Source organism: Nomia melanderi, chromosome 2, assembly GCF_051020985.1.
Source record: "Nomia melanderi isolate GNS246 chromosome 2, iyNomMela1, whole genome shotgun sequence".
In the NCBI taxonomy this organism is placed as follows: Eukaryota; Metazoa; Arthropoda; class Insecta; order Hymenoptera; family Halictidae; genus Nomia; species Nomia melanderi.
Window position 1 is genome coordinate 1,078,596 of NC_135000.1, and position 24,994 is coordinate 1,103,589.

Here is a 24,994-nt window from a genome sequence, read left to right on the forward strand (position 1 = left end):
CACCTTTTTTTATTGCTTATTTTCTGAGAAAAATTTGTAGTCTGTCTTACCCACCATGACCGGTCATTTGACCGGTAGAACGATTTATATCTTTTTGTAATAGTATTCTCTCAAAGACTCAATTCCGAAACTATAAAGTCATTACAAACGAAAGGTAACGCAATTGTGGCATGCTTTTAGCCAAAAAGTGCCTTTCAGGAACTGCTCTACGGTACTTCCAAGTGTTTACAGTTCTCGCTCGCCTATCGGCCTCGGTAAAATCGGTAAAATCTAAATGTCGGAGATGGCCTTTACAGGTATTTTTCTATATCCTAGATTTAGCCGGGATAAATGCACGGATTTTATATAAAGAATCCACGGGAGAAGAAATTTCGAGACAGGAATTTTTATTTCAATTGGCAGAAGAACTTGCCATTGAATATCAAAAAGAACTAGAGTTAGGCAAAGAAAATCAAGCAACACCCATCACAGATACAAGTACAGGTTCACGCGAACGGAAACCTGCCAAATAAGATATTGCACAAACAATAAGACTAACAGGATCTGTCTAAAATGTAAAAAGTACGTGTGCGGGAAATGTAGAATCGACAAATCTATTTGTAAAAAATGCGGTGAAAACGAGTAAAATGTAAATTATATACTTCTAAATAAAAGAAACTATATTTGTATACTGTCAAATTGGCTATTATCTTCATTCTATATTAAAAACTATAAGTTGTACTAAAGACCAGTCATTTGACTGGTCGCGGTAGCAGTAGGTATACATGCAGTGTTGGTAAGAGTAGTGTTAAAAAAAATATAAGCAGTATCTGCTGTATCAAGGTATCTCGTCCAACCAGGATTCCCATACCATAAGCCATGGTTAACACGTTGAATGTCGTGGAGGTCACCGGTGACCCCCAACCGAATCGGATTACTATAGTTTACTTAGTTAAACTATGATTATTTGAAAACACTTCTATGTTAAAAATAATGCTACCTACTTCGGTGCCATTCAGCTAGATTAACATGCAATAATAATAATGCAATCCAAACAAATGATTTAATATTATATGATTTCCAGTTTGTGTATTTTTCTCTATGAAATCGCGCGGCATTCAATGTATTAAGCAATTGACACAGTTTAGCTTCGTCTGCTGAAGATTTTGTATATTTCAAAGAATCTTCATCCCCAAAGGATTAACCCCTGGTACTCTGTTGTCGCCACTGCGGCGACATTGTATGATAAGTTGATAACTCCGTTTTTAATAAAACGTAACTTTAAAATGTATACACCAGGTGTAGGTGCCAGGTTCCCAGCACCCGATGGTACACGCAAATCACGAAACACTTCACATTTGATATCATTAAATATGTTCCAAGGTACAGAATGGAATGTTTACAAACAGTACGCGGAGATCAAGTCAGTAATGACTAATACTGATTTATTAACACCTCTAAAAAAGGCACAACAGTGTAGCTTGCTATTCTTCTTCGACTTTAGATTTACGGACATTTATCAAAGAAGAAACCAAATGTTTATGGTTCCTAATAATACATTTTTAAACATTTGATTGATCTGATTGATCACGTAATTCAGTCAATCAATATCGACCCAAACATTTACCAAATCATGTTCATAAAATTCAATATGAGTCAAATTGATTCGTTTCGTAAATCTAGTTAACAATCTTTAAGAATCTTGCAAAGCTCTTCCAACTAAGTTTTCTTCAGTCTTTTTAGATTCAGAAAAAAATATTTGTGATGATGCTTGTCGAATTCATCTCAGCGTCCTCCAAAAGGTGTAAAAAGATTGTAGGTTTACGTGTAAGATGACCTTGATAATTCCGGAAAAAGGGTTGACGCCAAATTTGGCACAATCATCTTGAAGTTCTCCTTGAGCCATGGTGTTTCAACTAACATTTCCGATCGAGCCGTTAGCAGCAGGATAACCTAAGCTGATCACGCTTCGTGGTCTACCCTGTATAACGGTTTGAAAGAGATCATTTCATTGAACCATGTTATTGAAGCTAACAAAATTTCCGATTGAACCGCTAACAGCAGAATAATCTAAGTGTATCACGCTTCGTGGTCCATCCTGTATAACGGTTTGAAAGAGATCATTTCCTTGAACCATGTTATTGTAGCTAAGAAAATTTCCGATCGAACCGCCAGTAACAGAACAATCTAAGTGTATCACGCTTCGTGGTCCACCCTGTATAACGGTTTGAAAGAGATCATTTCGTTGGACCGTGTTATTGAAGCTAACAAAATTTCCGATTGAACCGCTAGCAGCAGAATAATCTAAGTTGATCACGCTTCGTGGTCCACCCTGTATATAAATAAGCAAAGGACCAAACAGCAGCGAGAAAAGCTCTTAGGTGTCAGTAGTCCCCTATTGGGAGAGTAAGAAAGGTGTCGCCACAAATCTAATAGATTTTTCAAGAGTTTCAGTATAAAATCATCATTTTATATAAAATCTGTTTGAGAGCAATCAATGCTCCCCAGTCAAGCGTTTGGGGTACTGGGCTACCTGGTCGTCAAACGATGTGATTATATTGGTTGTGCACATAGGGGTTAATAACAGGGATTGAATAGGTTCCGAAAATAGCTGTTTGATACTGTTATACATCGGTGCCGACTGAAACAGTTATGAAGAACCGAAATAAGTTATACCTGTTATTCGGTATATCGATTCTAAGCTGTATCACTTTCGATTCTGGTTTTTCAGATATTATATCAGTTCTGAAACGGTTCTGTACCTGTTATTTTTTGGTTGTTGAAACTGTTATGGTGAACCGAAATGAAAAACTGACAAAAAAGCAGTTCTATAGCTGTTATTTTTTGGTTGTTGAAACTGTTATGGAGAAACGAAATGAAAAACTGACAAAAAAGCAGTTCTATAACTGTTAGGTTTTGGTTCTTGAAACAGTTATGGAGAACTGAAATGAGAAACCCAAAAAAAAGCAGATCTATAACTGTTAGTTTTCGATTGTTGAAACAGCTATGGAGAACTGAAATGGAAAACTGAAAAAAAGGAATCGAAATACTTCAGATATATAAATATATTTTTTCAGTTACTTTTTGATATTTACTGTATTTTATCCATATTAGTTATAACAATAATTTTGTTTACAAAAAGCGAAAGAGCATTTGTAATTTTGGCCAACAGAAGTCGCTCTCCAGACCACTGTGCGTCGATGAGAAAAAAAGAGAAATTGGGGATTGATACTTTATCATTTCGATGTCATCGTTACTAAGGATTTCGAAATTTGTCATAGTTCATTTGTCATTTTTTAATAGATTTATCAGTAATGTCGATGGAAATGAAAGAGAAATCCCAGATCGACATTTTAACGTTTGAAAGTCATCGTTATGAAAAGTTTCTAAAATTGTCATATCTCATTTGCTATTCTCGAGCAGATTTACCAGCGACACTGACGAGAAAGGAAGAGAAATTGGACATTGATACTCTAGCATCTCAAAGTCACCTCTACTACGAATTTCTAAAGTTGTCATAGTTTCTTCTCTATCTTGACTAGATTTACCAGTGACATTAACAGTGAAGTTACCAGATGGCTGAAAATTACCCATTGCCTGATTTCTTCTTTTACAATTACTGAAAAGGTACATATACTTCTACGAAAAATTATTAATGAAACTAATTCAATAATGCCAAAACTGAAATACAGCTCAATTGAAATCTTAGTAAACGCATGCTTATGGTTTTTATAAAGAAATTTGTAAAAATCAGTTTAAGTGATCAGTAGTTCTAGTGTTCAAGAAGCTGATTTAGTAACACTTACATTCAAATGTAAATATAACTAAAATCTTGATAAATTCACGAATCTTTTATAAAGAAATGTTCAAAAGTCAACTTAAGTGCTCGGTAATTCTAGTATTAACGAGAAAGACAAAGATATTAGCGGTTAACATTTTAGCATCTCAAAGATACCACTATTAAAAATTTTTGCATTAAAAGAATTTCTCATTAATATTGACGAAATAGAAAGAGAAATTAAATCGACGCTCCAGTTACTCGAAGTCAGCAATTTCAAAATTTCCATAATCTTCTCTTTTCTTTTAACCCCGGATAGATTCTCCACGGTATATTAACGAAAAAAAGAAACCCACGATCGACACTTTACTGACTTAAAGTCCTAGCTACCAAGAATCTACAAAATTCTCGTAGTTTATTTTTCATTCTTAGATAGATATCCGAATATATTGATTTAATGCAAGAGTTTTGACGTTGTAGGAACGTGGTTCATAAAAAATTTTATCTTTGAAACAAATTGCATTTGTTTTCAAAGCACTACAACGTGTAGAAAGGACACTTCTTTCTTCGCTTTCACTTAGTTTTGGTTCAGCCAGCGAACAGTTGAGAACTCTTCGTTTTATTTCTTATAAAAAAACGTCGAAAAGTTTGCATCAACGAAATACATTACTAAGAAAGAAACACACATCCACGATCAACACTTCGGCAACTCAAAGTTAGTGCTCCCAAAAATCTTAAAAATTCCTACATTTCATCATTTTATTCTCGGAATATCTACTTTAACATACATTAATCCTGCTAGGTTCTTTGGGAGTTTTACGATCCACTCATGTTTTTATTTTCCTAGCACCATTTTGTTTGTTTACTGTTTTCCAATTCAGTTACTTTCGAATTCTATCAAAGGTACTTCCAAATTATGCGATAACATGAGAAAATTATTATTAGCTTATAGTTTATAAACTTATAAACAGCACTGGGTTTAAAAGAAAGGTTAATAAGAAAGAAGGAAAAATCTTTGATAAACTGTAAAGAAAAAATCGAAACCTCAATAACCTATTTGCATAAATTTTACAAGCAACCACGAAACAGTCAATTTCACTGCTCAATGGTTTCAGTATCAGTAAGAAAGGAACGAAAATCCTCGACTCAAACTGTTTTCAAGAATGCTCAAAGCTTCTGCACGATATCATTTTACTCACAGGAAAACGCTACAACCTGTGTCGACAAGAAAAAAAGTATCATAAACTCCAACGGAAAAGCTGAAGCTTCAATGAAACTGTTTGCATAAATTTGATAAGCAACCGCGAAACAGTCCATTTCTCTGCTCGATGATTCCAGTATCGGCAAGAAAGAAACAAAAATCCTCGACTCAGACCGTTTTCAAGAACGCCTGAAACTCCCGCTCGTTATCATTCTACTCGCAGATAGTCAGTGCAGCTTGCACCGGTAAGAAAGAAAGAGAAATCCGCGATCGACTGCAACGGAAAGTGCAAGGTTAGGTTACGTCGTCGACGGACAGACGGATCCATCGCGTACAACGAACGGATGAAGAGAGACCGCGGGAGCGAGCGAGAGATCGAGTGGGAGGGAGCGAGTGGTTCGAGGTTAGTCTCGTGAAATATGCAAGCTGCAATCACGTCCCTCGAATAGAAAAGGTCAGAAACAGAGAGATGCCAGTGGTAGAAGGAGAGAAAGGGAGCAGAAAGATAGAGAGAGGGGATGGTGAGAGTGAGAGGGTTGAGCGCGGAAACCGGCGGCGGGGGTAGACAGAAAGAGAAAGGGAAAACGACGGTTCTCTCCGTTGAAACGTGGAAAAGGGAAAGGGGGAAAGAATGGCGAGAGCAGCGAAGGATGATAGCGACGGCTGCGAGCAGAAGCCGAAGCGCGAATACGGACGGATAGCGTGTCGGTGGCAGGCGGGGGCCCAGGGGGGAGCAGAAACAGGGGAAACACAGGGAGAGATAGGTGACTCGGGGCTGATGGCTAGGGTGGAAAAAGGAAAAGGTACCCTTTGCGGGTTCGTTTCGTAGACCAGCGTCCGAGTCCCTGCTGCGTCCGCTGAAAATTTTCATAACTCCCCCAGAGCCGTCGATTTTCCAGGCTACGCCGCGCCGTGCCGTGCCGGGACTCGATCGACGAAAACTCCTCGGGAAAGTCCCGTCTCCCGTCGACAATGGGGGAGAAACGATTCGCGCCCGCGGCGCGGCGCGGCGTGGCATGGCGCGGCGCATCGGACCCGACCGGCAAATGAAAAGTACATGCGCGAGGGCCGGTGTTTTCTGCTGAGCAAGTAGGCGCAAGGATAGGGACAGGGTGAGCGAGCGGCGGTAGACGTACCGTCGATTGGGGATGTGGAGGGACGGGTCGGGGGAAACTGGGGGTTGAGGGAGGAGCGGAGCTGTCGGCGACTCTCGAGCATCGGGTAAGCGCGGTTGAAGGGATTCCTGCTGGGAAAAAAACGCGAGCGAGTCTCGAGTGGCAGCACTTTGCTGAAATATGCACGATCTAGCCGAAGTTAGCGGTACTGTACCGCTGCTTACATAATAAGTGTAAACGTCGGTCTCGAGAGACGCGATCGAATCCCCCGAACCAACACGCGCGGCCGGGACGGAGCGTCGTTCGGACTGGAGCTGCTACTTTTACTCGGGGTCTATGAGATACCTAGTAGAGTTCTGGCTTATGATAGTCGGGTATCCGAGTTAGTCGTGGGATGTCTGCTGGAGCTGTGACTTATGAAACACGGGCACCAGAGTTACCCGTGAGATACTCGCTACAGTTGGGACTTGCGAGATACCCGGCTACGTGGTTCACTCGTGAAGTATCTGGTAGAATTCTGACTTATGAAACACGAGCACTATAATTATCCGTGAGATACACGGTACAATTGAGACTTACGAGATATCCGACTACCTGGATTACCCGTGAAGTATCTGGTAGAATTCTGACTTATGAAACACGGGTACCAGAGTTACCCGTGAGATACACAGTTCAGTCGAGACTTGAGATATCCGACTACCTGGATTACCTGTAAAGTATCTGGTAGAATTCTGACTTAGGATACTCGAGTACCTGGATTATTTGTGGGATACTCGGTGGAGTCGTGACTTATGATACTCGGGTACCAGGGTTAACCGTGAGATATACGGAGTAGTTGGGATCTACGAGGTACCCGGCTACTCGGATTACCCGTGAGGTATCGGGTAGAATTCTACGTTATGATACACGGGTATCAGAATTATCCGTAAGATATCTGGTGGAGTTGTGACTTACGAGATACTCGGGTAACTGGATTACCCGTGAGGTACCAGATTAGAGCGAGATTACTCGGGTATCTGATGACGCAGTCGAATACTCAGGTACCCGAGTATCTCATGAGGTCTTGTTACCGATTACTTGTTACTTCCTTGTTACTCGTTACTGGAAGTATTACTGTTCGATCTGCCGGGTTTTATTTTCAAATAATTCATTGTCTTATTTTTATAATTTCATACAAAAGGTATGAATTACGTAAATTGTAGGGTGATACAGGTAGAGTACTTGAGTAAAACGTACTCGGGAATATTCTGTATACCTTAGTAAATACTTTCTATCTGAGAATATCGAATATCTGAGTATTCGATAGGTCTTGGTAGCTTCAATAATCAGTTATAAAATTATATGAGATACTCAAGTATCCGGATATTCGGATGTTTCATAAGATATCCGGATATGTCTGCTTTACCCAGGTATCTCATGGACACCCGAGTACTCGACTATTTCTTAAGGTGTTGTAACTGGCTACTAATGCTTCTATTATTCTAATTAATTCGAGTACTCCTATGGTATCCGAGTATATAGCAAATCCTTGAGTATGTTCCATTCAAGTACCCTACTTGTGTTACCCAGGTATTCGAGTATTTCATATTTTTGTAGAAAGTCCCAGTGGGTCGGATACCAACAGCACTAGTAGCCAGTTATAAAACGTTACGAGATATTGGAGTACCCGAGTACTAGGTGATCTCATGAAACCAAGGTAACCACCGAGTAGGAATGTCGAAATCACGAGTACTCGGCCTTAAAAAGAATCTGGCAGGCTCGTGCGAGTACCTGAAGCATACGAATACCCGAAAAATCTGAAAATTTCGGGTACCTTGATGTTAATAATATCTATAATACGATATAAATATTATTATTATCTACTGCCCAGTAGGTTATTATCATTATCTATTACTACACTGTAGACATTACTACAATATTACTATTCACACTAACAATAAGGTACTAAAAAATGTTGGGTTGCCCAGGTACCTACATATTTCGGGTACCCATCCGATTCTTTTCAATCCCGAACCGAATCTGAAATCTGAGGAGAATACCCGTACACCTCTACTAGCCGAACATATCGCGGGCAACTCGAGTACCCGAGTATTTCATAAGTCGCGGCTCCAGTTCGTTCCCGGTCGTCGCGTTTCCTTCCGTGCGCGCACACATGTCGCAGCGAAATTGATTAGAGTGCTTGGCATGTTTCAGGCCAGGGGCGGTCGATGCCTGATGGCGTGGTTTGGAACGCAACGCTGGAGAAATCCCGCTCCAGAGTAAGTAGATTATCCCCGACGAAAGAAAATACGCGCGATCTTCGCTTCGCCTCGCCTCGCCTCGCCTCGCCTCGCCACGCTTCTCTCATCCTGCCGCTTCTTGCTTTGTCTTTCCCCGTTTTTCATTTCTAGCCAGCTCGATCCAGCGACTCGAGAGACACTCGGGCCCGAGATATTGCGGCCTCCACCCCCTCCGCGTTCGATCCGAATCAATCCGGCACCGAAAAGCCGGGCAGAGGACGCACCGGTTCGCAGGTTCACCCGCACGAGTCACCCTCTAGAATACTCTAGATCGATCCAAGACTCGGAAGTTCTTGCCAGGGGAGCATCTTTGATCAAAGACGGTCTCGATTGGCTGCCCGGCCGATTGGTCGGAATATTCTGATTATGAATAATCGAGGATCCGGGGGCAGATCCGCGTGGTAAGCGCGATTGTATCCGAGCGGATCGTTAACCGCTACCCGACCAGCCTGTACCCGGTGTCTTTTTTTTCACCGGCGAAAACCGCGACACCGCGACACCAGCCGCAGAAGAAAGGGAACACCGGCGCGTTGCCTTTCCGTTTCCGTGATCAGCTATGCGGGCGATACGGATTAATTATCAGTTACTGGCTCCTCGGCTGAGTGAGTGGGTGGAGGGGGAGGGGGGCAACGCGAATGGGGGCGGGATTGAAAATGGGAATGGCTGGGGAACAGGGGGCGAGGGGTTAGCGGTATCGGGCAGCAGACCAATTAACTACTTACGACGGCTTTCATCGGCTCGACAATCGGACGGATCGATTCGGGGTGAATAACTTTTCTAGCCGCGCGCTGCGTGCACCGACCGAGATGATGCCACGTTGCGTAGAGCCTGGCGACCGGGATAGACACTGGCCCTCGTCCGCTTCCGCTCTTTGGAGCCTTTTCAGGCTCCGTTGTCGGTCGGCCGAGCTTGCTCCGCACACCTCTATTCCTTCCACCCAACCCACCCCTCGATCGTGTCTCGCCTTTATCGTCCATTGACCAACGTGAAAAGACCTTTCGTTCCGAGGAATAAGCTGATCGAATAGAGAGCTGCAGCGAAGGTAGCTCGCGTTTTTTGCGCTGTGATTAGGGGATGGAACGGGCTCGATGCGTTGTGAAGGATGAAGTTCGAGATGGAAGAAAGAAATCGGTCGCTGATTGGCCGAATTGATTGGCGCCTTAACCTACGATTTATTTTATAGCTGCACCGGCAAGAAATAATTTGTGGTTTGTAATTTAATTCGGAGAAAGGAGACTCCGTATTGCTCTGTATCCACGTTTACTTTAACTTTTACGCGTGGACGCGCGGTCTCATAGATCTCTAAATAAAATATTCTGAATTTTGAGATCAGTGAGATTTTGACTGAGTTTGCTATCGCGAAATAATAAAAAGTCTTTTGACCGTCTAAAAATTGCAATAATAATAGAAATTACTTCGAAGATTTACTATTTTATGGATTTCACATGTTTATTGGAATAAAGCTGTATCTGTTATAATAAAGTAAAATACTTTCTATAATGGTTTTTTGATTTTGTATCTAAAGGAAAATTTTTAAAATCAATGTATTTGCATCATTTTTCTTTACTTTGTGTTTTGTGGAATTATGTAGTTGTGACTGTTGATATGTAGAGATATTTAAATGAGTAAAAACAAATGAATTTAGTAAACTGTTTTACTAGTTGCTAAAAACTAGATTATTTAACATTATTCGGTAATTTTCAGAGTTCTATATTTAAAGGTTGAATTCACGTTTATACTTACAGGTTAAAGTATAATAGTTGCTAACAGAAATATAATATTTATTTGGACTCAGGAGAACTGGGATTTATTTATTTTTGTTAATTTTAATTAGAGATCACGAGCCTGATATAATATTTTATGGCAAGAAGTTAACTTAACTATTTGAATTTTCTAAGTTTTTATTGTCAATGCAGTTGATCGACTTTTAACTTTTTATATTTAAAACAAATTGTCTTACAGTACTTTGGAGCCACGAAATAACAAATGTTCTTTTGGCTATGCTAAAATTGTGCCAATAATTAGCTACACCTGTAACAATAAAATGAAATACATTCTATAATGTTTACTTGATTTTTTATTTTATGAGCAACTTAAAACAATTAATGTATATTGCTGCATCATTCTTTGCACCGTTAGTTTGTGCAGTTCGACGAAGTAATGAAATGTAACTTGAATTCGATGAGCTGTAGACATGTTATTTAAAGTTACTTAAAGTCGTGGAATTATTGATGGAATAGTGAAATGTAAATTTTACCATTTGTAGACGGAAAAATGAAAGGTAATTTGAATTTGGATTGTTGTAGGCGAAGAATGAAAAAAAAGAAGAAAGAAAGAAAAAAAAATGAAATGTAATTTGACTTTGGCGAGTTGTAGACAGAAACATGAAATGTATTGTAATAATTTGACTGTGGCGTGTTGTAGACGGAACAATGAAATGTAATTTAAAGTTGGGGAATATAGACGAAAGAATCAAATGTAATTTAAAGTTGGGGAATTATAGACGGTAGAATCAAATGTAATTTGAATTTGGAGAATTATAGACGAAAAAATGAAATGTAATTTAAAGTTGGGGAATATAGACGAAAGAATCAAATGTAATTTAAAGTTGGGGAATTACAGACGGTAGAATCAAATGTAATTTGAATTTGGAGAATTATAGACGAAAGAATCAAATGTAATTTGAATTTGGGGAATTGTAGACGAAAAAATTGAATGTAATTTGAATTTGGGGAATTGTAGACGAAAAAATTGAATGTAATTTAAAGTTGGGGAATATAGACGAAAGAATCAAATGTAATTTGCACTTGGGTAACTGTAGACGAAAAAATGAAATGTAATTTGAATTCGGGGAATTGTAGACGGAAAAGTGAATTATTATTTAAATTTGGGAAGTTGTGGACAGAAAAATGAAATGTAACTTGAATTTAGCAAGTTGTAGGTGAAAAAATGAAATTTGAATTTAGGAAATTATAAACGAAAAAGTGAGAGGTAATTTGAATTTGAGGAATTATGGACGAAAAAATGAAACATAATTTAAATTTGGTGAGTTGTAGGAGGAAAATGTGCACTAGGACCTCGCTTATCTGAACAATTCGAGGGACAAATCTGTGCGGATAACTGACGAGTTCAGATAATAGAGGTTCACCAAATATTCCCACCTGCAGATCTTATCTGTTTCGATAAAATAGCTGTATCCTTGGTCACGTTCGGATAATAGAGTCTGTTTACGTACAGTAGACTCCCATATAATGCAGCGCTAATACTTTAAATTAGTACAATTAGCGATATTCAATTGTTTAGACACTCGCGAGACATAAGCGAAGATCTATGATATTTATGAATATAGTCTACACATTGTGAATAAATAATAAACGTAATACAAATCGTTCAATTCGTTTAGAAAAATACAATAATAAAAATGCGTAGTACAATTTTTAAAAATTGCATTGACCTTGAAATTTCTGTTTTTTGAAGAGTGCATTCTTTTTTTACGTGTCTAGTTTTCTGACTTCAATATCTAATTGTGGGTAAATGTTAGTAGAGATTGAAACCAGAAAGCTATTTTTTGCAAATTATTATTATTACGATATACAGTGGCGTTGAAAAGTTCTTGGCCGGATCTATTTTGAAACTCTTTTTACATGATAATGGTTTTTTTATATATATTTTTTAGAAATAAAGAATTCAACATGTTCAAAGGTTTCCAGTCAGAGTGATTAAAAAAGAAAATAATGCTTGCTTTCTATTGTAATAACAATTTAATGTATAATATTTAACACATGGCATACTGGCAACGAGAAATCTCGTTTTATATAAAGGTACTTGGCTATGTAACGTCGCTAATTAGCACAGCATTTAAAAGATATTAAATTTCATTAGGACTAATTATCTATTTGAAATGTATTACATGACAATATGATATCTCAGTTTTTTAATATATAGTGTTCTAAGTTGATCTCACTGAAAATCGCAATTCGCATAATTCAGTTGTCGGAAAATTAGCCGATACGCAATGTGTTAACATATTATATTTAATATTTTGTGGTCATAATCTTTGCATTAATTATAGCGGCGCATCGATGTGGTATGGACTCAATTCCGAAAACGATTCGGCCAGGAACTCTTGAACGTCACTGTACATACGTTAATCTCAGCGTCGGCAATCGTCTAAAATAAAGGAAATGCTTCCTTAGCTTTTGAATTCGTAAATAGTCACTCTAATACTACATTAAAATTCATGGTTGAAATTCAAATTATTCATGGTTGAAAATATTCAATGAATAAAACTCTTATTCCATTATTCCAATTTTGGTTATACATCGCGTGATACATAAACAGTGTCTAAATGTAGACGTAATGAGCATGAAATCTTTTCCTCCTTCTACTGAATTAGAAGCAGTAAAATAATTTTCACGAGCACAAAAAAAATTTGAAAAAAATCATAAGACAAGGGGTTAAGTTCCAATTTAACCAAGACTCTGGGTAATCTAGATCGTGGAAAATTGTGACTCGGTTAATTGAAGTCCTATCATGTTGTAACTTTTACAAGTCCGAGTTGAATTTGATAAGGAAGATGGGTTTTTAAAACGATAAAGTTTTAACGAGTATACTTGTAATGCAACATCTGATTCTTTCAGCAGTGGAAGTACCAGATGGGTCAAGATGATTCATTCCTGATTTCTTCTTTTAAAATTATTGGAAAGATAACAAATAATTGACTGAAGAATTCTTGGAGAAATTGTTTTCGTAATACGCAGACTGAATTATAAATTAAAGAAAAGTCAATTGACTACTCGGTAGTCCTAATGTTACTGTATTGTCTGCTCGGTTTATGGAAATTGGCTTGGAGGTTTAGGGTGAGTACTAGGATTAGAGGAGAAGATCTAAATATGGGCTAGTATATACTTGGTACTTGGTACTACTAAGTACTAACAGTAAAGTATTTGGTTACTAGTGAGTAATAGTACTAAAGTATTTGGTGTTAGTGAGCAATAGAACTAAAGTATTTGCTACTAGTAGGCACCAGCACTAAAGTATTTTCTACTAGTAAGCACTAGTGTTAAAGTATTTTCTGCTAGTACGCACTAGTACTAAAGTATTTGGTACTAGTAAGCGCTAGTACTAAAGTATTTTCTACTAGTAAGCAATAGTACTAAAGTATGTGGTACTAGTAAGCGCTAGTGCTAAAGTATGTGGTACTAGTAAGCGCTAGTGCTAAAGTATGTGGTACTAGTAAGCGCTAGTGCTAAAGTATGTGGTACTAGTAAGCACTAGTGCTAAAGTATTTGGTACTAGTAAGAACTAGTACTAAAGTATTTGGTACTAGTAAGAGCTAGTACTAAAGTATTTGGTACTGGTGAGTAATAGTACTAAAATATTTGGCATTAGTGAGTACTAGTACTAAAGTATTTAGTTTTATTAAGTACTTGGTTTCATTTCAGAAATTACTGTCGAATTTGTTGAAACTGTTTTAAAATGTATCACTTCAATGTATATCTATTAACACTTTGTATTCTATAGGCTCCACTACGATATCATTTATAGCATTGAATATTTTAATAAACAAATTTGACGAAAGTACTCTAAGATTATTGTATTTGCAACGTTATTACAATTCAGTTTTATTATATTAATAAACAATTGAATCGATAATTTGTAAGAATTAACTTTACCTCGTTGGCACACTACATTTCTGTAACTCGAAAAGACACTAATGTTATTTTAATGGTGTTTTTAGTCAAAACATTCAAGTACACAAATCACTTCACAAACCGTCAGTCACAATCTTCCCTCCCATTCACTCTAATTGACACATCTCTCTTTCTCTTCTCTCTTAACCCCTTGCACTATGATCTATTTCTCAACTATAATCGATGCAACAACTTTGCCATTAATAATTTACTGAAAAAAAGAGAAAAATTCCAGACCTATTCTATATCTATGTTCCTTCTGAAGTATAATTATTTATAACAGAAAAGTAGTATTTAATTTGAATTCAAAAGGATCGACTAACATCTTGCTTTTAAATTCTCTTTACAATCATCACTACAAGTCTGACACGTTGTTATAAGGAAAGCGTTTAATAATAAAATCAATCATACACACACAAAAATGCTATAATACATGTTTTAATTTCCGACAGTACTACTATAAAAATGGCTTATTACTGATAGATTACAAAATCAGCTGAACTGTTAAGGGTTAGCTTTTCTTCAATAAAAAATCCTTTAATTTTACTTACTACGTAGTATACAACATGTTTACATTATAATATAGAGCTCCATTTTCTCTACTTACAGGTTTCGAAAATTTACTGATAAGTAGTCCGAGGGATTAATTTTGATTAATTTCACACAGATATTAATACATCTCATGCCACGTCATTCATGTGCGCATGATAGTAATGTTTCCTGCGAAGCCACGTCATTCATATGCAGGGTCCGGCCGAATAACATGTAAAAGTGGGCACAAGGTGACTCCTTATGACTGCATGTGCATGTATCAAGGTGACTCCTTATGAAGCGAGAAAAAATATATCAGGTCTAATAATAATTAATTTCGATTAACTCACAATTTACAATTTTTTTCACAATAATGCATCAGAAAACTACTTCACCCTTAACCCCTTGCTTTATAATAACATGTCAGACACCTGGTGAAGATTTTAACCCTTTGGAGACGAATGTCTTCCCAATGGTCACATAAAATTTAAATATCTGGAATTGGAAGTTACAAATAAAGAATTTAATTATGTAATAAATTTCGTTACGATCGATATGTAATTTCGTTATTTTCTAGTAATTAGGAATTCAGTGTATAATATAGGTTTCTATGGAAACATTTTTAATGCTGCTAAAAATTTTCGTCCGTAAAGTGTTAAACGTATTTTTAATTCGAATTAAATATTATTCTATTGCTATCAATTATTATACTTTGGAGCTAACATAGAGATAGAATGTGTTCGAATTTGTCTCTTTTTTTAATGAATTATTAATGACAATTGATCAGAGTTGAGAAATAAATCATAGAACAAGGGATTAATAATTGAAGAAAAAAACACAATAATTTGACCTTATTTTACGTCTGCGTTTACTTCAAAGATTAACAGTTCATAATAGAAAAGTAATGTTTAGTTCATATTTAACAAAATATATAACTTGCAAATTTAGTAAATTCAGTTTAAATTTTCGTCGCAAATGTAATACGATATTAACCTTTGTACACGACAATATTTTTTTCATTATATATATTCATTACTTTTTGATGAAATTTTGGTAATACCATTTGCACTTTACACAAAGAAGAATCTTGCATCGCTTAAGGGTCAGAGCTATTTTATTTCTATGTCTCATATATTGATACATTGTTCAAAATTGAATATCGAATTTTTGATTTTATAATATTTGCGGTATTAATTCGTATAACAACACAGAGTCACCCCTCGAGTGCAAAGGGTTAATATCGTTCTTCTAGGTATACTTTTGGAAATATTTATTTCGAAGATAAATAAAAATTCATCTGTAATATAATTGCTATTATTAACTTCACATTTTCTGTACATATAAAATGTTTTTAGGTTAGGTTGTTTAGATTATCATGGAACAAATTTAACCCTTATTATACTACCATATTAATCCCTTATACTTTGGTCATTTTCTGGTACTGAACTCTAGTTCATGTTCTTTAACAACAAAACTTTTGAAAATGAAAAATCCTGTTTCGAAAATATGAATTCAATTTTTTATTCATTTAACAAATATGCCTTGTTTTAATGCATAGGTTATGGTACTTTTACATGTGGTATTTATACGTAACTACGTTAATAACAACTGTCTTCGTAGCAAAGTCAGCAGAGTGAAAAGGCTTAATTATTATTGATAAAATCAAATTTCTTCATTCTTCGCTTAATCTTCAGCGAAATCAAATTTGAAAATTTACATACCTATGTTGTTACGCAAAGTTAGATTATGCGGAATGGCGTATAACGCATATCGTATTCATAAACATTGCTCTACGATACCGAACATAAAAGAGAAAGCGTACTAAGAAGATATTAAAAATCGGAATAAAATTAATACTAACTATTAATCATGCATTTGATGAATGATAAAGAGAAAATACGTTACCGAGGGCTTCTGCTTCGGTAGTCAGAATAGAGTTATGCATCCAACTACGAGGAAAATAATTTGAGAAATTTTGCAATAATAAGAATAAATAATAAAATAAAAAGCATATTTTTTATCATTAATTTTCCTTATGCTTTTCTTTGTACCCAGTAGATTCTAAAAGTAGTATAGATATTGTTTATAGGCACAATGCATACTATACATCACTCCAGATTCGAATTTTGTAGTAATAACATAGGAATATAGCAAATTTTCAAACCTTTCATAATGAATTTTCAAATTTTTCACCCAGTGGATTTTAAAAGTTGTATAGACATTGTTTATAAGCACACTGCATACTATACATCACTTAAGATTCGAATTTTGCAGTAATAACATAGGACTATAGTAAATTTTCAAACACGATTTTCTTAAAAACTAACAAGGAATGCTATCGAAATAAAAAATTAAACAAATTATGAACCTTTGTGTGTAAGTAAAGGAAGTCAAGTCTAATACATTGCAATTTTTTTCCTGCCGAATTTTGCTGAAAAAAATAAAAAAATTTTTCCTCGTAGATCTTGAAAACGGTAAGGGATAGAGAAAAGAAATTTAAACGAAAAACACATTGTTCTTTTACGTCTATAAAATTGCAGAATAAAATTTTTCAAGATGTTGAATTCGAATGATGAATTTTAAAAACATAGATTAAAAGTTTCGTTACGTTGATTATAATGAGAATGTAAGTGTATTTGATTTTATTTGAATTGATATTTTAATCGAGTAAAAGTTGAAACTAACAATTTACATAATAACTATGTAGTATTGCCTTGGGCTTCGAGAAAACATTCATGAAATTCTTATAGCACACGATACATTTTAACTAGAAAAAAATTGTGTGATCTTTATGATAGCCATGAGGATCATGAGTGTTTTGTACAAAGTGTTTAAAAAAAGAGTTCACTATGTTTAAGGCAAATAGTGAATAACAAAAAACCATGTATTATCATTCACTACCAAGTTTGTGAATATAAGAATCTTAGTAATATCAATAAATATAACTTAATATAAGACTCTTATTTATATGAATAAATATAACTTAATATAAAACTCTTATTGATATCAATAAAAATAACTAATATAAGACTCTTTTTAATATCAATAAAAATAACTAATATAACACTCTTATTAATACCAATAAACATAACTAACATAAGATTCTTATTAATACCAATAAAAATAATTAACATAAGTCTCTTATTAATATTAATAAACATAAACGCAATCGCAATTCATTCAGTTCAGTTCGTAAAATTCACTCAACGAGTATACGGCGATCTATGATTCATAAGCGTATGTTATGCATCCAAATGCAGGAAGACATCATTTATTATGAAGATTCATGCTATATTTGCATCTGTAGAGTGTGTATGACCGAGATTCTGTAAAAGGTAACGCCACTGACGTACGATAAATAAATCATGAGAGTTGTTTTCTTATCGAAACCATTGCTTTTAGACCCTACGTCCATTAGAAATTTATATCCATCAGTGAGTATTATACGCCTTTCACGTATCGAACCACTTTTTTTAATACTCCGTATAGTATTTATTCATTCGTAGCGAAGATCAATGGAAACAATTATTAATAATTTGGTACTCCAATTCTTACACTATTACACAGTCACGCTATTTAGTTACTTAACATATTGACACATTCACGTAGGGACGTGTTCTGTATGTTTATTCATACAGTGGCGTTCAAAATTTCCTGGACAAATCATTTTTGGAATTAAGTCCATGTCACATCGATGCGCCGCTCTCATTAACGCAAAGGGTATAGCCACAAAATATTAAGTGCAATATGTTAACACACTGCGTACCGGCTAATTTTCCGAAAATTGAATTGTGCGGATGGCGATTTTCAGTGAAATCAACTTATATCACTATATGTTGAAACACTCAAATATCATGTTGTTATGTAATATATTTTGAATGGATAATTAGTTCTAATGAAATTTAATATTTTGTAAATGCTGTGCTAATTAGCGAAGTTACATAGCTAAGTGTCTTTATATAAAAACAAGATTTCTCGTTGCCAGTATGCGATGTGTTAAATACTATACATTAAATGAGTATGTAATACTCATAGAGTAATGAAAATAAGTATTATTTTCTTTTTAAACACTCTGACTGGAAACCTTTGAATGTGTTGAATTCTTTATTTCTAAACAACATATATATAACAAATAGATGGTGTTGATTCTTTGACAGTATCCCCTCATGCATTATGCCTTTTATATATCACAATAACAAGTTCTGAAAAATCTTTGTTGCATAAGAAAAATTCCAAAAAGATCCGACCGAGAACATTTAAACATCTGCAAAAATGATGATGTTAGAGTGCATTCTCCCGCCACGTGTCTAGTTTTCTGGCTTTAATCTCTATTAACATATACCCACAATTATAGATTGATGTCAGAAAATTAGGCACGTAACAAAAGAATGCACTCCAACGTCATTTTTTAAAAATATTGAAATATCCGTTTCGCAAAAATGGTAAAACGAGACACTCATGTACAGTCATGTACAATTACAAAATTTTTATTTCAGCTAAATTAAATTTACTAGCTGAATACATTTAATTGTTACTTGATATACATAAACTATATATAAATTTATATATATATATTTTTTTGTGAACAAAAATCATAAATAAATGTGCCATCTTCTTTGTCTGCATTGGTGTAATCTACCTGGTCGATTTTTGTCTCATCTTCAATTCTAGTTTACTTTAAATCAATACGATTACAAGTAACCAATTAAAGTTATTTGCCCCGCGAATCATAATTCAGAAAAACATTTAAAATTTACAGTTTGGCATAGGATAAAGAAATAACTGAAGTATCAAAAATACAGCTCGAGGAACGTAGAATCCAGTGCAGTGGTTATCTTGTTCAATTTTTTCATCGAAAGGTCAAAACAAATACTTGGAACATCTATGTAACATCAAAACTTTTTCACCGAATATCTTTCCAATGCTTTTAATCGAAAAATAACTCATGCACTGCTCTGCAGTCGATCTGAAACTACGTCGAGGATTTATTAGAACCGTGTTATACAATGTTAACTTGATACGAGCTGTTTATCTATGAACAACATCGTTGTCCCGTTCTACCTGACTGGTCCGGTTTACCCTACTAATAGAATTACACACTGCAATGTGAATTATAAGACACTTGACCAGTTAACTGCGTTTGATGAGTATACACGTCATCTTAAAGCTTGAAATGATACTAATTCTTTCAACGATGAATTATTTATTTTCTCAGATAAACATATAATTCCTTTTTGTTCTGTTTTGGTTTTTCATTCAAGTATACCCTAGGTGCATTTAACAAGTATATACATCATCTTTTTATTTTGTTGCGCGTAAGTCGAGAAACTTTTCAAACTAAATTACATCGATTATATAAATTAACATTCACCTAACACTTACTTTCTCCTATATTTACACCGTTGCCTTACGATTTAATTTCACAGTTACACTTGTTAGAACCATTTATCGTTACCAATGCACTAGTAAAATCAAAAATTCCTTGCTCTTTCTACGTCTAGATTCACTCTAGATCATACAGATTGCTAACAAGGAAAACAATGTTACACTTGAACTCAAAAGAACTGAATGACATAGTTTTTGAATCACATTAGAAACGTTCGCCATGAGTCTCACAGGATATTGTAAGTCAAGAGGCAGTTACACTTGTTAGAACCATTTATCGTTAACACTGCACTAGAAAGACCAAAAATTACTTACTCTTTTTACGTCTAGAATCACTCTAAACCATACAGATCGCTAACAAGAAAATAATGTTTCATTTGACCTCTAAAGAACTGAATGACGTTTATATTTGATAAACCATACTAGAAATCTCCGCCACGAGTCTGACACGATATTGTAAGGCAAGGAGTTAAAAAAGTATGCGTTAAGGGTTAATGAGAATAACCTAGAGAACAGATTCAGCTGAATAAAGTGTTTCGGTTAGCAGAACTGAGAAGTTAGTTATGAACGAAGAACTATCGTGGGCCACAGGCTGTGAAATATAGATACTCATGAAAGATTCCGATCGGCTCGGTCATACTTCGAGCATACTTGGAACCACCGTTTATACATTTCTCAAAATACTTGGAAAGTGTTCGAAACTGTCTTATCTGGGTTGAATCCACTTTATTCATTCATTTCTTTATTTATTTACGACTAACCATTCGAATAGAATACTCATTCTCCACTTTGGGTACTCTCTGTACGGAGTGTCCCATTTTAATCTATCAATGCAGTTATTTCTAGAATTACTCCAGGTATTTCTAATTATTTTCAATCGAGGTTTGTCGATAATCTTATTTCTTCGTGAATTCGTCACGATTCTACATTTTTACTAGAGAGTGATGCGAATAGTTGGATAAAATGTGTTTGTATATTAAATTATGAACTATAATCAGTATCTTCGAATTCTTTCAGATTTTTGTAGAACTCGCAACAATAAAGAATTGAAACAGGCAATTGAAGGTCCATATTGCCGGTAGAGAGTTAAAGAATGCATTTTTTAAATGCAAATTCAAATACAACGTTTTCTGTTTTGATCATTTTTATAGAAAACGACTTACTACCTCGATTGGCGTAAATAAAATTAAATAATCACACTTGGAAGAATTGAAGAGATCGTATCTACACATGTACACTTAGAGGTAAACTATGTAACTGTGCTAAATTACTGCTCCCTTAGAACAAAAGATAAATATTCTTGAGACGTTCTTCAACCCTTTGCATTCGAAACATTTTTCCACTGATATTACCAGCAACTCGAAGCACTTATAACAGAAAAAGCATATTAACCTTTTGCGGAAGAAGATTCTTTGAAATATACAAAACCTTCAGCAGATGAAGCTAAATTATGTATCGGTTGCTTAAATAATAGAAAGAAGGAAACTACGCGCTGATCTCTCGCTGTTCGAGTAATTAAATCATTTGTATGCAATTAGTCTTTGAAACATGAACATTTTATTTAACCGAAATACCGACATTCGTCCGCAAAGAATTAACCCTTAGCGGACGAAGATTCTTCGAAATATACTAATACTAATATACTAATCTGTTACTGTTTGAGTAACTAAATCATTTGTTTGTTATTCAGTGCTCCAACTATGAAAATTCGATCTCCCCGAAATGTCGACATTCGTCCGCAAAGGGATAATGTATAAATAAATGATACGCGCGTGGAAAGAAAAATCATTGATGAATTTTACTGCTTTTATCGATTGTAGATACAAATATTATAATGTATTTAATGACAAAATTTGACAGTTTGTAACGAATCATTTTAAATGGCTCTGCACCGAAGCCCTCGAGTTCAAACAGTTAAAGTAACTAATAGTTTTAAAGATAATTGCATTTATATGTTAAAATCGAACACCCTGTACATGTGTGCGTTTTCAAAGATGAATGTTTATAGCGTTTTTCACGTGTAACCCTGGATATGATAATAATATCATAACATTTTGTTTAAATACTTAATGACTGACGAGCATTAGGTCGTCTTAGACTGCACGTAATACTCTCTATTACAGTACACGTCAATTATCCGAACCAATTAGGATCAAGGTAGTGTTGGAAAATCGGATTATTCGGATCATCAAACAGTTCAGATAATTAAGTCTGTACGATGTTACGCGGTTTGTGTTACTCGAAATATGAATTAATATTCGAAGAAATATTTTGCAATAATAATATATATTTGTTATATACATACGTGCATAAAATTTATAGATCCTAAAGTTTATGGTATTCCTGTAATGCGAAGAGAAATAATTCCACAATCAACTGATATTGATGAACGATGTGTGTTTAATGATAATGAAGGATTTTACATATGTTTGTTCATTCAAATAAAAAGATAAATTTTTGAGAATCGCTAGAGATAACGACATGAATGACGATTTTTATATAATTTATAAAATATAATATAAAATAGTAGTTGGACTGAAAGTTAGAGCTTTTTAAGATTGACAAAACTGTGCGAAAATGTTCCTGAAATAATCAGCTATAATGGAAATTAAATTTAAACATTGATTTTATGGAAAGACTTTAAATAAATATTTATGAGTGTCAAGAACTTGCCCTTCTTAATTAAACCATTTTTTAATATTTCCTATCGTTTACAATATGTAAGCAGTTTCATCGAAGGTCCAGCTTGATTAACATTAGAACTATTGTACCCATCAAAGTGATGCGTTTTAGTTTCCTTATTTTGCAATTATTGATATTTTAAAAGTATAAAATATTGAAATGATTTTGAAAGTAAATAGTTTCATCTAAATACTGTAACAAATATCTGAGGAGGTCGTAAAAAATGTATCGTTACTATCTTTACAAAAATCACGTGTCAACCCCAATATATTTCTTTGGAAGCAATTACAATAAAAAGCCACATATCGGATAAAAACATTTATTAATCTACGTGACTAGATCATAGTGTAATTAAGATTCATAATATCAAATTATTAATAATTAATTGTAATATTATTTGCCTTTATTATGAAGGAATAAGTAATATACAAAACATTCAAAATTCTCATGTCAACATGTTAAAGTAAAAAAGAAATAACAATTTACTGCTAAATTCTTAGATAGGTCTGATAAACAACAGTGGAAAGTTTTATCAAAATTATTATAAAAAGCCAGATATCGGATAAAAATATTGAGTAATCTAGATGACTAAATAATAGTGTAACTTAAAAACTATAATACCAAATTGTTAGTAATTAATTCTAATATCATTTACCTTTGCTGTGAAACGTTAAATAGTACACAAGACATTCAAAATTCTTGTGATGGTTAACGTGTTAAAGCAAAAAAGTAAATAACAATTTACTGCTAAATTCTTAGTTAGATCTAATAAACAACTGTGGAAAGTTTTATCAAAATCGGTGTCTATCAAGATTCCTTTGTCAGAGTCCATCTGACGCCAGGATGCGAAAAGTATCGCGAGTGGCCGAGATTCTCGAGGTACACGAAAAGAGCATCCTGATAGTGTATCGTTGTGTTAAAGTGGCCTTAGTCCATCGACTGGAAAATAAAGCAGCGTTTAACATGCCTGAGAATTCAGTTGGAGCGTTTAAAACAATGTGAAGTAAATTGAAACAACTTAAAACGATACTCGAATATATCGCTTTCCTTTGTTAACACGTTGAATGCCATGGGGGTCATCAGTGACCCCCGACCAGATCGAATTACTATGATTCAATCAATTCAACGATGATTATTTGCAAACATTTTTATATTATAAGTAATACTGCTTAATGTGGTGACACTCGGCCAGATAAACGTGCAATAAAAATAAAACGATTCAATGTGATAATTTCATATTATATTTTTTTCATAGTGTATAGTCTGCTACATGAAATCGTGTGGCATTCAACGTGTTAAAATACAATGGGGTATCTTGTAATCCTTGTAAATTGTAAGTATAAATTGTCTTTTTCATGAAACTGAAATTTCTACAACAAACGAGTGGGTTAAATAACTAATCGATTAACGTTATATAAATATGAATATTTGATATTTAACACTATTCCTACCGACACTCCACGTATACCTATTCCTACCGCGACCAGTCAAACGACTGGTCTTTAGCACAACTTATATTTTTTAATATAGAATGAAGATTACAGCCAATTTGACAGAATACAAATATAGTTTCTTTTATTTAGAAGTATATAATTTATATTTTACTCGTTTTCACCGCATTTTTTACAAATAGATTTGTCGATTGTACATTTCCCGCACACGTACTTTTTACATTTTAGACAGATTCTGTTAGTCTTATTGTTTGTACAATATCTTATTTGGCAGGTTTCCGTTCGTATGAACCTGTACTTGTATTTGTGACGGGTGTTGCTTGATTTTCTTTGCCTAACTCTAGTTCTTTTTGATATTCAATGGCAAGTTCTTCTGCCAATTGAAATAAAAATTCCTGCCTCGAAATTTCTTCTCCCGTGGATTCCTTATATAAAATCCATGCATTTATCCCGGCTAAATCTAGGATATAGAAAAATACCTGTAAAGGCCACCTCCGACATTTAGATTTTACCGATTTTACCGAGACCGATAGGCGAGCGAGAACTGTAAACACTTGGAAGTACCGTACAGCAGTTCCCGAAAGGCACTTTTTAGCTAAAAGCATGCCACAATTGCATTACCTTTCGTTTGTAATGACTTTATAGTTTCGGAATTGAGTCTTTGAGAGAATACTATTACAAAAAGATATAAATCGTTTTACCGGTCAAATGACCGGTCGTGGTGGGTAAGACAGACTACAAATTTTTCTCAGAAAATAAACAATAAAAAAAGGTGTGAATATTGAAAAATGTTTTATACATATATTTTAGGAAAAGTTGTGAAGTATAAAGGCGATTCAATTACGTTATCTATAGAAAATTCTAATCGAAATTTTAGAACCAGTCATTCGACTGGTCGTG

At 34.8% G+C, this 24,994-nt stretch overlaps 1 protein-coding gene across 8 annotated transcripts in view; it reads left to right on the plus strand.

Moving 5' to 3' along the window:
• Positions 1 to 24,994, plus strand: part of LOC116426014 (uncharacterized) — a 236,726-nt gene that overhangs the window by 64,794 nt on the left and 146,938 nt on the right. For all 8 annotated transcript variants that reach the window (XM_076364450.1, XM_031974440.2, XM_076364452.1 and 5 more), the window contains one exon: positions 8,267 to 8,331. In XM_076364450.1, the coding sequence (XP_076220565.1) occupies positions 8,288 to 8,331 (44 nt within the window). In that variant the 5' untranslated portion in view covers positions 8,267 to 8,287. The remainder of the gene's footprint in view (positions 1 to 8,266; positions 8,332 to 24,994) is intronic.